The sequence below is a fragment of the Parasteatoda tepidariorum genome, chromosome 6 (assembly GCF_982258835.1).
Source record: "Parasteatoda tepidariorum strain Cologne lab strain chromosome 6, Ptep-v5.0, whole genome shotgun sequence".
Taxonomy (NCBI): Eukaryota; Metazoa; Arthropoda; class Arachnida; order Araneae; family Theridiidae; genus Parasteatoda; species Parasteatoda tepidariorum.
In genome coordinates this window covers 83,437,179-83,452,668 of record NC_141760.1, presented here as the reverse complement: position 1 = coordinate 83,452,668, position 15,490 = coordinate 83,437,179, and the positions used below count along the sequence as shown (strand labels likewise).

Below are 15,490 nucleotides of genomic sequence, written 5' to 3'. Positions count from 1 at the left end.
TCACATGATTGTACAGAATCACAAGGCAGTGCATGGTCTTAAGCATTACAGCTTTAAGGCTTAGATTTATTATCATACTGAATCAATTTTCAAGTTAGATTTAACTGGATACCTACAAGCGACGTCACGTTTGTGTGTCGAACCTGATTGGCCGACCCACTCATGACGTTGTCTACAAGTATTTAATTATAGTAAAAGTCAACCTTCTGAGTAAAATTTCCAGCACCATGCACTCTACAAAATGCAGCTCTCATCTTGACCATTCTCCAATTCTCAAATTGTATTTCGCTACTTATGAAATCGATGTCGTAAGAAACTCTCTGGATTTTCTAATTTAAAAAAATTAGTTTGTGTTTTCTGTATTACTTAATTATTTTTTATTCGTTATACCACTTTATAAGCGGACTACGTCAACAGATGAATATCTTTAACATTATCTGAAACCACTTGTTTATCCTCTTTATAGTTTTGTTTTTAAATTGTTTTACTATAAATCTAAATAATTTAAAATCAACAGCAATTGGAATTTTAAAAAAATTGAACTGAAAAGCAAACTTAAGGGAGAAATGGTAATGCGTGGAGAAGAAACGAAATAAAACACCAATTCGGTATTTTTCCTAAATTTTTGCTCATTTCACCTTTTTAGGGAAGCACAAATTAGTTGGTTTTAAAAAAATGCAAGGTCATAGTTTGTTTATGTTGTTTTTAAGGAGTTTATGTGTTATTCTGTAATGTATTTAAGCGTAACTCAAGATATAATAACAAGAAAATTAAAACACATTGAATACTAAGCTATATTTTATGGAATTTAACATTATAAATATTTTTTTTAGATTAAACAATATATTTAAACAATATAAATATATATTTTGTTTTTAATTTCATTCGATTATTTAATCAGCTTAGTTTTCTTGTTCTTATTTAAAATCCATGCATCTTACTTCTATAATAATAAAAGAAGGAGTTTGTGTATCTCCTTTATATCTCTATTGTTCATGAAATTTAGTTGAGGATGCAAGAGGTAATCTCAGCTCCCAGATAATCTTAGCCAAAATTTCCTTTAAAAATTTTAATCAGTCAGGTCGATAAAGACGATTGAATACTTTTGATATGTTCATCTTTGGCCTTTGTTAAAAATAAAAAGAAGGACGTTTATTTTTTTTCAATTATTTAAAAGATAATATTCGTGATGTTTACTAGCTTACATCTTTTTTTAAATCAAAAACGGATACCGCCTGTTCTTTTATCATTTATTTTTGATTCATTATGTCTGGAAAACTGAAACCAAAGGAGCATAGGATGACATTATCGAATTAGTAGTTTGAAAACAGTTCAGAATCTATCCTTAAAAAAATACAGGAAGTCTTGCTGTTCTCCTCTGACGTCAAAGCTGAACGCAACTATTTATTTTTTTCTTCCAGTCTTTCTACCTTAATACATTACTGTATTGAATTCAGCATGATGTGTTTTTAAGGAAAATAAACATCTTAATTTCAGTTAACAAATTAGAGCTTCGGCGCCTAGTACACCCAAACGCAGGACAACTGTCACCACCTATAAGCCAATTTAAGTCGTCGAAGACAAATAATTATATTAAAAAAACGAAAAGAACGAGATGAAATAGAATGCGACAACCAGGCGGTAAGAAAATTTGGTTAATATATTGCTTAGAACTAATTAAGGTATTAGGATTGGAGGAGGATTTACAGAATTAGAATATTTCAATACATGTGTACTGTGCATTTGGCTTGGTTACCATTAAAGCTTATATGTAGTACAACAAAATTTTGAAAGATGACCAATATGCTCATCATAGACAGCTAGTAATAAAAATATAATGCAATTATTTTAACTGGTGTAATTTCAACGGTATATGAAGTTCAGAGTCCTGCATATTTCAGAAATATCTGTTAATATATTTATATTGCTAAAAAAAATAGGTATTCAGCTAGTTTTGAAAAATAAAAATGTGTCTGTTTTCCAAGAACGAGTCAACAAATAAACGCGAAATATATTATGATGTCAATAACTTCAGTCCATATTGCCGATGTGATATTGAATCAGACAAGTCTGGTGTCTTCACGTGTCAACAAGATTCTTATTTTTTTGTCAGAAAGATCCCGGAGTTCTCACTGTTGATTTATTACTCAGGACGGGGAAAGACAAATTGAATCTAACACATAAAGAAAAAAAAAAGAAACGAATAGAAAAGTATTGATGGGTCAGTTCTTATTACAAGCTCTGACACAGAAAGCAATTTTTTTAAAGCTCAGTGAATCGTGAAACACTATTTCTGAAGAGTTCTCTAAGTAACATTCTTTTCGTATGTAATATAGTAATATATATGTAAAACCAACACTATTTGTTTGCAATAGTTTTAATTTGTTGATATTGGTCTTGACAAATAAACACCTGTTTCCTAAATGTAGGGTACAATATTTCTTTGTCTATTATATGTGCAATTTTTGAAAATGTGAACTTACATATTTTTTTTACATTTCCTTCCCTCTTTGTTACTAAACTGCTAGAAATTTTTTGGAAAAAATGGTTAAAAAACATTTTATTTAAATGTTATTTTGCCATATTCAAACAAAACAGTCAACTAACCATAAATTAGATGGTAGTCAAGCTGTTCACTGTGAAAAACCCGTTTGTTAACTGCTTTCACCGTAAACGGTTATACAACCAGAACGGTTATACTTTCTGTCAATCTCATGGCCGACAAAACGGGATTTCGAGTTTCAGAATTGACACCACAATATTTCCTCCATTCTCTTCAACGCACGAAGAGTTCACAGCACTCCCCGAATTGTGACCATAAGCTATTAGAATGCAATACTCTTATTCACGCATAGATGGCAGCACCATAAAACTATTAAACTCAAACAATCTAGTATTTCCCCTCCCTTACGGTAAGTGAAACATCAAACAATTTGATAAATTAATTTAAACATATAATTAAACCACATTCCACGGTTCATTTGATGAAACACAACTTAACTACAACTTAACTTCAATGCCTATTACCTAACGAAAAATCTAGCTCCAATGTCTGTTAAATTTCTTTTTCACTAATTTGAAACCATGCTAGTTGTTAATGGTTAAGAAAACCATATAGTTTTGTATTAGTGTTTTTTTAACCATACTAGTTGTAAACGGTTTCAAAACAGTGCAGGTTAAAATTGTTCTTTACTGTAAACTTTACGGTAAATTGGGAGAACAGACTGTTGCTGATCATTTTATCGTAATTTCTAACCAAATTCTAACAGTGTAACTTAAAAAAGTTATTTTAGAAACATATGAAATAGAATAATCCAATAAGTTAGTATTTTCTCGATTCGGAAGAATAAATGAACGAGCGTAAAATTGCCTTGTGTTGCAATACAATAAAGTAGAACTCAACATATAAAAACACAATTAATTTAGTTAAAAAAAATGATTGATTCTTTATCGTGGGAGTTATCGTGTTGTATTGTCTGATAAAAGTGTTTCTAAAAGTACCAAAATGCTTGTTTTTCTTTGGTAACTAGCTCATGTGCTTCCATACGTGTTTTTATTCATTTGTTCAAACAACGGAACTCAAATTATAAAGACAAGAAGGCAAAGCAAACATAAGCGGGTGATTATTTCAGTACAAGAAGGACTATCATCAGAAATGAGGCAGAGAGTCATTGTCTAATGGTAGCGCTCCTCTAAATAAAAATTAAAAAAAACGATTATCTGTCTCTGTTGTTTAGTTTACTTTTACTTTCATTTATGCCTGCAATCATTCGTTTAAATTAAATAGAACTAAAATTATAAATATCGAAAAATAATTTTTAAAAAAAGAGTGGGATTTATCAATACAAGAAGCGCCATCACACATTCAGGCAGCGAATCATTGTCTAGCGCTCTCAAAATAAAACGATTATCTGTCTCTGCTATTTATTTCACTTGTGTTTAAATGAAATATAACTCAAACTAAAACGAAAAATAATAAAAACAGGAATGGGATGACAATTTCAATACAAGAATAACCATCATAATCATTCAGACAGAAAATCATTGTTTAATGATAACGGTCTCACAATAAAGCCATTATCTGTCTCTGCTAATTAGTTTATTTATGCTTTCATTTGTGCTTGCAATCATTCGTTTAAATGGAATGAAACTCAAAGTATAAAATACCAAATAATAAAAAAGGATGGGTGACTATTTCGGTACAAGAAAGCACCATCAGAAATATTGGAGCTGAGAATCATTTTCTAATGATAGTGCTTTCCATAGTAACACGATCTTTTTTCTTTGTTCATTTGAAAATGTGTGCTTTCGTTTACACTTGTAATAGTTCATTGCAATAAAGCGAAACGCAATGTATAAAGGCACAATTAATCAACTAATGGAAGAAGAATACTGTTTCAGTACCAAGTGTAACACCGTCTGTGAGGGGAATAATTGTTGAATGATAATTCTCACTCGTAAAACGATCATCATTCTTTGTTATCTAGATTATCTGTGCTTTCATTAGTGCTTGTATTTATTTGTTAAACCAAAATATAACTTTAAAAAAATCTTAAATATTTATATTCCTTTTCTCATGTTGCTCATATTCTTAAAAATTTAACCAAAAATATTTTCAGAAGAAGAAACAAATTGTCTCCTTCAATAATAATGACCTACATTTGAGTCGTTTCCCCGCACTCAATGCTGGATCATTCTGAGAAAGATATTGGGAGGCTAGGCACAAAATCTATTTAGAGACTGATTCTCGTTTTGATTTCAGGCGTTTATTCTTTATTTGGATGTTGTTTTTTCAGTTTTATAGTTTTTTTCTTCTGCCATCGTATATTTAAAAAAAAATTATTTTCATTCTTTGTTGCTTGGAAAAACATAAATCGAATAGGTAAAATACTTGCAGAGCAAAATAAGTAATTTATTATTTGTTTTCATTAAAATGACTTAAATTCAATATTTAGAAATTAATGAATATTTCTATCAGGTTCATACACCGTAAATAGATAACTCTCAAGTGCAATTCTTCACTTCCATTATTCAATATTTGGAACCAAAATACTTTTAATGGCATTTTTAGCAATATTCATAACTGTCTTCAAGCTACATTTCATAAGAATACTGATAATATTCATTGCAGCATTCCATTCCTTTTCAACAGATTAAACTTGAGAAAATATTTTATTTAATCGGTAAACCGAAAAATTATGAATCAATTCAAAATTCTCGAAAGGGAAAATTAATTATTTAACTTTACTAAATAAATAGTCTGAAACTTAACCAATTCTTTTATCCTTTCGTGGGGGAAATGTAGAAATTCAATTCATTCATCCAGATTGCGATGAAATCGCGAAAACATTCATAATCCTGTCTCGAAAGCAATTTCTCTTCACGAGCTAGAAATTCAGGTTTAATTTGCAAGAAAACAAATGAATTCTTTTTTTTATTATTATCATTTTATTTCGGGAGCTCCGGTTGATGCTGAGGATTTACCAAGCAATCAAAATCAGAAATCGATTTTAAACTGAGAATAAATTCTGTTGAAAATTTTATGGGAACGTTTTTATAGCTTTCTTTATCTTTTTTCTTCAACTGTTTAGTGGAAAGAAATAAAAGATAAGTGTAACTCAGAACGAAAAGTTGGTAAAATCTGAAATGCAATTTTTTTGCAATGGCGGCACTTTATCGAAAATTATATGCTGTTGCTGTATATTTTGAGTTATGCATATCTTTTTGATTTGGAGATAGTGCAAATTAAGACAGGTGAATATTTTTTGAAGGCATATTTCATCTTTTGTTTTATTTATTTTTTTCTTATAGCGAGCACAATACGATTCCCTCGAATTCAATTTTTTTATTACGAGCAAAACTTAAACAAGGTTCATAAATAATGAACAGATAACATCGTTACATTTCTTTAAAACTAGTATGTTTGGATTAACAGTATTATTTATCATTATTTAATATTTTTCAGCCTTTCACCCCTTCAGTGGGTTGTACCAAGCATGCTTGGGAGCTAAACACTAGGGGGTGTCGCGTTCGACTGACCACCTAACCGGATCATCTGCTCCTGTACCCCAGAACCCAAGGTGAAGAAAACTGAGATAGGCACAGTAGGCCTTGGCCCTCTATGGGCTGTCGCGCCACTGAGTTTAGTTTCTTTAATATTTTTATTTTAGTTTCTTTAGTAAGGTAAACTTTTAAAAACATTTAGTCATTGTTTTAAGACTTTAAGCAAAAACTTATTTCTGTAAATATTTTCGAAACATTAATTTATTAAAAAGTTAATATTAGAATACTTCTGCCCAACAATCGATAACCCTAAAAATCAAACAATTTTTAATATACATTCATGATTTAAAATAATTACATATAACGATTTTTTCTAAACACGAAATGTTGAATTAAACTGAATTTAAAAGTTTTATCACGAAGTAATTTTCATAAAATTCTCCAACTTTTGCATCCTAAAAATTTAAAAAAGAATTCATTATTTTTTAAAATGAGAATTATCAGGACAGTTAGTCAGTTGTGGTCCAGGGGAGTTAAAGACTCCACTATGATAATGGCAATGTGTTCAGCATTGCGGACTGATAACCTTTAATTCCAAAGCAAGATGGTACCTAAACTGTTGGAGAATTCTCAGAAAAATTTTTTTAATAACAATTTATTTCATTGTTATTTTACCGTATTCAAGCAAAACAGTCAAATTACCATAAATAAGAAGGTAATCAAACTGTTAATTGTGAGAAAAACCGTTTATTAACTGCTTTCACCTAAAATGCTTAAGCAACCAGAATTTTAGTGCTCCAATAAGCCCACCTAATGACGCCACTTAGTTTTCGGCAACTGCGTACATATTATAGCCGAGAGGGCTAATCAGACAGTCTTGTGCCCGATTAAACTGGTGTTCGAGACACAACATTGGCACAATATTTCCTCCTTTCGATTCAACACATGAAGAGTTTACAGTGTCCTATATTCCCGAATTTGAGTCCTGCACTCTCTAATGCCTATTACCTAATAAAAAGCCTAGCTCCTATGGCCAGATGAAATTCTTCTTTTTTTACAGTTTTGAAACCAGGCTAGTTGTAAATGATTTAAAAAACTGTATAGTTTGTATTCATGGTTTTATAACCACATTAGTTTTAATCGGTTTCATAACATTAAGGTAAAAAATGTTCTTTACCGTAAACTTAATGGTCAATCGGATGGGCAGACTACTGCCGGTGGTTTTGCCATAATTACAGAATGAAAATTCTAACAATGCACCAATCTGATGCTGAGTGGAGTGCAAGCTACCACACCACTGGGAATAGAATCCTAATCCTTCTTAATATTTTATCATCTGAATACATTATATCAACCGATAATCGCTGGTTTGAAAGATAAAGAAATTTTACAAGTATAAAACTTTAGAAAATTTGACAACAAAAATAAAAAATTGTTGCAAAAAAAGTTTTATAATATTCAAACACTTACTTGTACACATTTCGGGTTCATCACTGCCATCGTAACAATCAAGATTCCCATCACAATAACGACCGCCATCGACACACTGCCCAGAACTGCAACGGTATTCGGTAGGCAAACATCCGATTTTCTCTGCAAAAACTACATTTCCCAAAAACATAAGCGTGAACAGCAATGACAATATCATTGTCGACTTTATGACTCCAGAAGTTGCTCAAGCCATTTTTCTAGACAAAGAAAAATTAATCAATTTTGAGAAATGTAAGGCTGTTGTTTATTTACAACTCCACAGTGCTAAAAGATACTAGATTATAGTAAATTGAACAATCCATTTGATGATATAGTCAATTTTGTGCTATATATGATTGAAGCTGAATTGAGCAAAAAACGCAAATAATACCAAATGAGCAGACGTACTATATCTCGGTTCTACAATGAAGATCTCTCTTTAATGTCCAGACAAAGGCTCTTATTTGTGATAAATGACAAAAATTTTATATTATCGAACCAAATCTATAATAACGTGTTTATGGTGTATTGTTTGTATTTTTTCCCGATGTTTAACTTTATTTAAGTGTTGCCTTTATTTTTTAACTATTTCCTAAAGAAATAAACTTGTAAATAGATGACCACACTTAGAAAATAGTATGATCAAAACTATTTTAATATGGTTAAATTTAGCACATAGGAAACGCTAAAAAGCTTGACAATTTTAACTTAAGTGCATTGAATGATTTTGGTTAAATTGACCATAAAATGTAGTTTTATAATATGTGATAAAACGTAGCAAATGTGGCAAACTTAGGTCATTTTATTGGGATTTCTTAGAGCAGAGAATAAAAATCACTCACTTGGTAAAGTTTACTCTTCAGTTTCGTATCTTTTACCAAATCTTTGATAATAAGAACTATAATTTTGAAAACCAAAATTTTCAGTAAAGTGTTACTGTATAGACAGAAAAATTACTAAATGGATTTTTAAATACCATATACTACTTTGATTTTATTACCAGTATTTTGTTTGTATCTTTTTTACCAGAAATTTCATTGCCATACAGATTGGTAATTTTGAATCTCTTTTTCTTCCTTGTATCCTATTTTGTTTTATTTAATACTATAAGGAATATTTGTGTTACATTACATTTTTTCAACTACATCAAAATCGGTAATTTACTTGCCACAGACAAAAATTAGTATAAATTCGATTTATACAAAAAGAAAAACCTTTTACATGGCCCCGGTGTTGTTTCATTGATTATGGGAAACTGATATGATTTTTCTATTAAAGAAGAGGAAAATCATAACAAATTTATTTAGACACATGAATATATTTATGATAGTACCTTAATGAATGCATACACGTTACGCATGCAAAGGTTTAAGACTTTTACTCTTTTTAGAATCTTACAAAGCCGTTATTTAGTCTTTCAATTTTTTAAATAGTATTCATTATGTTTTGAAAATATTTCCAGGCTTATCGTCCAAATATTTCCTGACGTTAATGTTCATTACAGATTGAATTTTTATGAATTTTGAAAAAAAATTCAAATTCATACTCTCTGATCATACCTTAAAATGTGTTCGAGTATTATTTGCAAGAACTGTTAAAGATTAATACACTGTTCGAATTTTTATTCTAAAATTGCGGTGAAATAACCGGCAACACGAATGCAAAAATGCACGGTTTTTAACCATTTAACTAGCATAGCTTTAAAACAGGAAGAAATGAAATTTAACAGGATATTGGAGCTAGGATTTTCATTAGGCAATGGGAATCTGAGTTAGGTTGTGGTTGAGGTGTGTTTTATCAAATGAGCTTGGAATATCGTTTACTTAGTTGATCTTGTTGTTACACCTATTTACTTTATGGAGATGGACAACACTTAATTTTTTTTGTGTTAAACAGCTTTATGGCTAATTACCAAACTGTGTGGTAATGATATTTCTGATTAAAAAAGCATAACTTTGGTTAATAAAACCAAAATATACGGTAATTAAACTATTCGTTTGGCATTTTTTCTGTTCATATGATAACGGTTTACCGGATTTTTTGATCTTCGAAGTTTTAGCTCTTATCACTACACATCAATTTTTATGATGATTCTAAAATTACATATTAGTGCTATTTTTGAAACATCAAGTTTATACAATTTCGAAAATTAAAATTAATGTCACAATTATTAAAAAGAAATTTCATATGAAAAGAGCATTTTTTTATCTTAAATATCCTAGTAGTTTGCACAAAAAACATTTTTATCCTTAAGGAAAAATATACCACTTATCATTCCTTTTTCATTCATATTTTTACTAGTTCAAAGTAGAACATTCAACTTCAAAGAAAACCAAAGTAATGTTAAAAATTAATATCTCATTAAATTTCTTTCAGCTTTATTTGCTCAAATAAAGCATTCATTTATTTAAAATTTCCGCATTTTTCTTTTAAATAGATCATTTGATTTCTAGATATCTTTTGTTAGTATCAATATGAATTAAAAATAAAACATCTTGTGACTTAAAGAATTAATGCATTTTCATTGCAATTAATTTTTTATATTTTTTTTATTATCATTATGTGTTATTCAAATCATAAAATGAAACAAATTTTATTTAAATTCGTGCTATTTTTTTTTAAATTTAATTGCGCACTTATCTAACGAAAAGAAGAAAGATTCTCTTTGTATTGGCATTAAATTAATGTAAAAAATTATTTTTGATAATAATCGGTTATAATTTTGAATTGGTTGAGTGCTTTTCAACTTTCTTGTGTTTAATGCGTTTCTTTTTTCACCTGATCTTTTTTACTTGTTTTCTTCCTTCACTAAATTATTCACTTATTTACTTTATTCTACCCATAATCCACATAATATATTATGGGTGGAATAAAGTACCCATAATCTATGTATCTCCTCCACACTTAAAAAAATAGTATAATCGAAACTACAAGGTTATGGTAAAATTTACTGATTTTTCTAACTTCACGAGAACACCAAAAATTACAGTAATTTTTGCGGTTGAGTTTCGATAATGCCTTATGTTTAAACTGCCAATAAAATGTGGTCTTATTAAGGTGTTTTTTGTTAGTAAATTTAAAACTGCATTACTGAATTGCAAATTTAGTAAATTTACCATCCATTTCTACACATTTTCGGTTTCCACTGGTTGAGAATTCCCCAACACATGAATGAGAAATTCACATATTTCTCCTTGCGCCACTAAGTTATCAGCGACGATAATCTTTTCCGTTCAGCTATATAAAGAAACAAACTTTTTTGTTTTCTACACTACCGGTTCAAAACCTGTACACTCCAGAAATAAAATTCTCACTTTTCATGATTCAGCACTTCTTGAGCTGTATTTCGTTAATTTTGAAAATCATCTCGTGACGAAATCATGTGATTAGTGTCGAGGCACGAGCTCTAAAATTTACGACGAAATTGCTCCCTCGACTCAAAACCACATCGTAATGCACTGTGGGAGATTGTTAACTAGAATGACGAAACTAATATGAAGACTAAACGATTAAAAATAAAGTGACGAAATATGATTGTCAACGAGTTGACATCCTGTTAGGAAGATCCCGGGTTCGTATCCCGTTTCAGACATGGGTATTCCCTTTGTTCCATTTGTCATTCTCGTGTTATAAGAGGAGCTTTGATCCGCCTTTATGGTGATCACGATAAAGTGATTATTGTAAAAGTTGTATAGATTTAGGCACTACGAGTTTTTTTTCCGGAAATATTTTATTACTTTTGACAAAATTTCGTCACTTTGACGAAATCTTTATTCAGAACATATGCCGAGAGATAGTTTCGCTAAAAATAAAGAAAGTTTCGTGATATTTAAGTATCAATTTTTTTGCACTATAGTTGTGTTTTGCAAATCATGTTTAAACTGATGACAGCAATGACAATTACCTGACAGAAAATCTGAAAAAAAGAACTTGTCCGTATTTATTCGTTTACTTAATTATAACAATTGCATTTCTGTTCTTCTATAAAGCTTTTTCAGTTACTTGAGTTATTTTAGTTGTTTTCATTTAAGGTTATTTTATTTTAAACGTTATTTTTAGTCTTCAAGTAATTTTTCTCACCAGAACAAAACTAATACAACATAAGATATGCTTTCAAAATTCGATTAACAATGCTTGGCTTCAAGCATCAATCACGCTGATGTACCCTACAAGATTGGCTTTCTCAAATACTTCGTAGAGCTAAAATGATAATCTATTTTCTTTCGACCTTCTTTTAGCAAGTTCAAAATCAGAATAAGAAAAGGCGCGTGGAATTTTATCTTTTATCATCAACCTCTAAGACGAACAAGGGATAAAAATGAAGAAAAAAAATGTATTTTAAGACAGTTGATTGAATCTTTACTCCCCGAGCACTATATGTCGCGTGATCTCTGCCAATAGCTCTGGCCTTCTTTTTTTTCCTGATCAGGCTTTCATTGTGATTTTTCAATTCCTTTATCAGCGTTAAATTGAAAAGTTATAAAGATATCGATCGCAATGTTACAGAAAAGATTTCTAAAGTAAATTGGAAAAAAAAATAATATAAAGATGTGAAATGGAGAATACTTCTCCATTCGAAAAATATTTTTGGGTTCGCAATAAAATTATTTTAGGATCTTTTCAAATTGGAATTTTAAAAATGTAGGCTATGCGTTTAGTAAAAAATATGATTGAAGATATTTAATTTTTAAAAAAAATAGTGAAATAAAACTAAAAATTGTTTAAATATTCTTTGAGGGATAAGCACTTGTTCATTTTTGATACAATATTGCAACTTGACAATAGAATTAAAGAAAAATTCCATTTCAATTGTTAATTTTTTTACCTACCTAAAAGGTTCTGCCACCTGTTCACTTCGCTCAACATTATCGTCCATGTTTCTCATTTATCACTTGCTTTTTTTCCTTAAGTCAATATATTTTAGAAAATGACATTGCCATATAGTACGGTAATTTTCTCCGTGTTATCTAATTTAAAAACAAAAGTGTAAATTCCGGGGCTTAAAATTACATTTAAAAGTAATGGTCTTTATTTCTCAATTGCTAGATTTAAAGATAATTTTAGTAGTACATTCTGATTATAATGCCTCGATTAAAAGTACTTTTATTTTAGTGTTGTTTAACGTGCCAATCAATTTGGTAAAGCAATTCATGGCAAAACGCATGGCAAACTATAGTTAAATATAACAAAATGTAGTAATAATATTAATATAAACTAGTGGGCTGCTCCCCCTGCTCGCTAACGCTCGCTAACCCCCAAAAATTGCTACGCAATCTTATATGGTTTCGTAAACCAAGCTCGCTTCGCTCGCTACTAACTTTAGGCACATTGCAAATGCACAAAATTCTAAGAATTCAAAACAATCATTCAAATCCATATAACAACTTCTTTTTTTTAAATTACATCTTTTTAGTAAATACTAAGTCATTAAAATAAATTTGAATTCAAATAAATGACATGTAATTCGTTAAACCTATTGGAAATGTGCTATAGTATAAAATCTTAAGATAAAATTTCTAAAACTGATATCTCTTTAAAAAGGTTAAAATTTTGGCTATAATTAAGTCTATTAAAAATTGAAATAAGTGAATTGCAATGTAAAAACCATAAACAAATAAATTCTAGTAAAACAAATAAACTCGTGATATAAATCGAAAATCGTCAAATAAGTTCGTAATATATAAATTCGTGAAAAAAAGCGCTTTCGACAAAATACTAAAATAGAGATCTATCGACAAAGACTACTCATTTCTGCCAAGCTTATGCTCTTTCTGGTTATTATAGTTTCCGCTTTTAAAAGCGCTATATGTTGAGCCATCTCAGCTAGATTTGGCATGTGACATTTTTAGCGGCAATCATCGGTCGATTTCCTAGCGTTGCTATTCGGGGAGTTGTAATGAGGCTTTTTTGCCACCGTGTAAGGGAAATATATATATATAGAGATTGGAGTTACCGAAAACATATAATTATGCTCACCGTGAAAAAAATTCTGGGCCAAATTAAGGTAAAAATTACCACCATTGGAGGGCCGATACTTTTTACGTGAAGTCCATTTTTATCAAAAAATGTTACGGAACTAGAAATTTAATATACCGCAATTTTAACAGTAATGATTCCTATAAAATCATGGAATTATTCTAACTAAGCAAATATTATTGTAAAAATTGCGATATAATATTTTTCGGTAAAAATGGATTTTACAAATGAAGCACCCAAAGGTGCTGTTACTTTTTATAGTAATTTGAACCTGAATTTTTACAATGGAGTGATAAAAATTCTTGTGATAGCGAATTTCTTTGTTTTAAAATATACTAGAATGTTTTTATTTTCATTAAAAAGGAGAGAAATATTTTTTACCTATGAAAAAAAAGAGGAACAATTAAAGATGTAAAGAAAAAAGATCATTTATATTCTTTTTTCATAAAATTATGCTTAAAATGTTAAATGTTGACTATCTGAACCTTTACTGGAAAATTAAGATTTGATTTTAAAAAGATCTAAAAGCTATTTTTTTAGACCTAAAGAATTAATAAATAAAAATGGTACTTAATATTCTGTTGCAAAGTTGCTATTTGCCTAAAATCATCATTATCATTTATCATCATTATCATTTATCATCATTATCATTTATCATCATTATCATTTATCATCATTATCATTTATCATCATTATCATTTATCATCATTATCATTTATCATCATTACCATTTATCATCACTATCATTTATCATCATTATCATTTTTAGGAAGCCTTTGGCTTCATTAAAAAGAAATCTGAACGCTAATTTGTCTATTTCTAAAGAATCAAAAAAAGAAGAATATATTATCATTTTCTTAAAAAATTGCTTTTATGCATCTTCAATATGCAACATAATAGAAGTTTTATTTGGAAGTCTTGGCTTCATTAGAAAGAAATCTGAACTCTAATTTTTATACCTCTGAAAAATTAATAGATAAGAATAGTAAGTTATCATCTTCTTGAAAAATTACTTATCTAGAGTTCGTAACAAAGTAGACTACCCGTAATAAAAGTTTTATTATGAAGGCCTGGATTCACTAAAAGAAAATCTGAACTCTAATTTTTCTGTCTCTGGGAAAGTTAAAAAAAGAATGACTGATTATCATTTTCTTGAAAAATTACTTATCTGGAGTTCGCAACACAATAATTTAGACTACTCGTAATAAAAGTTTTATTATGAAGTCTTGTTTTCATTGAAAAGAAATCTGAATCCTTATTTTACTACCTGTGGAAGAATTAAAAAGAGAATAATAGATTATCATTTTCTTGAAAAATTACTTATCTGGAGTTCGCAGCACAATAAATTAGACTACTCGTAATAAAAGTTTTATTATGAAGTCTTGTTTTCATTGAAAAGAAATCTGAATCCTTATTTTACTACCTGTGGAAGAATTAAAAAGAGAATAATAGATTATCATTTTCTTGAAAAATTACTTATCTGGAGTTCGCAACACAATAATTTAGACTACTCGTAATAAAAGTTTTATTATGAAGTCTTGTTTTCATTGAAAGGAATCTGAAAACTAATTTTTCTACCTGTGGAAGAATTTAAAAAAAAAAGAATAGATTATCATTTTCTTGAAAAATTACTTATCTAGAGTTAGCAACTCAATCAAGTGAACTATCCGTAATAAAAGTTTTATCAGGAAGTCTTGTTTTCATTGAAAAGAAATCTGAAATCTAATTTTTCTACCTGTGGAAGAATTAAAAAAAGAATAATAGATTGTCATTTTCCTGAAAAATTACTTATCTGGAGTTCGCAACACAATAAATTAGACTACTCGTAATAAAAGTTTTATTATGAAGTCTTGTTTTCATTGAAAAGAAATCTGAATCCTTATTTTACTACCTATGGAAGAATTAAAAAGAGAATAATAGATTATCATTTTCTTGAAAAATTACTTATCTGGAGTTCGCAGCACAATAAATTAGACTACTCGTAATAAAAGTTTTATTATGAAGTTTTGTTTTCATTGAAAAGAAATCTGAATCCTTATTT

General features: G+C 29.3%; 1 protein-coding gene across 1 annotated transcript in view; it reads right to left on the bottom strand.

Annotated features, from left to right (window-relative positions):
• Positions 1-15,490, bottom strand: part of LOC107450855 (uncharacterized) — a 78,826-nt gene that overhangs the window by 20,423 nt on the left and 42,913 nt on the right. Inside the window, exon 2 of the mRNA XM_016066769.4 lies at positions 7,474-7,691. Within this exon, the coding sequence (XP_015922255.1) occupies positions 7,474-7,651 (178 nt within the window). The 5' untranslated portion in view covers positions 7,652-7,691. The remainder of the gene's footprint in view (positions 1-7,473; positions 7,692-15,490) is intronic.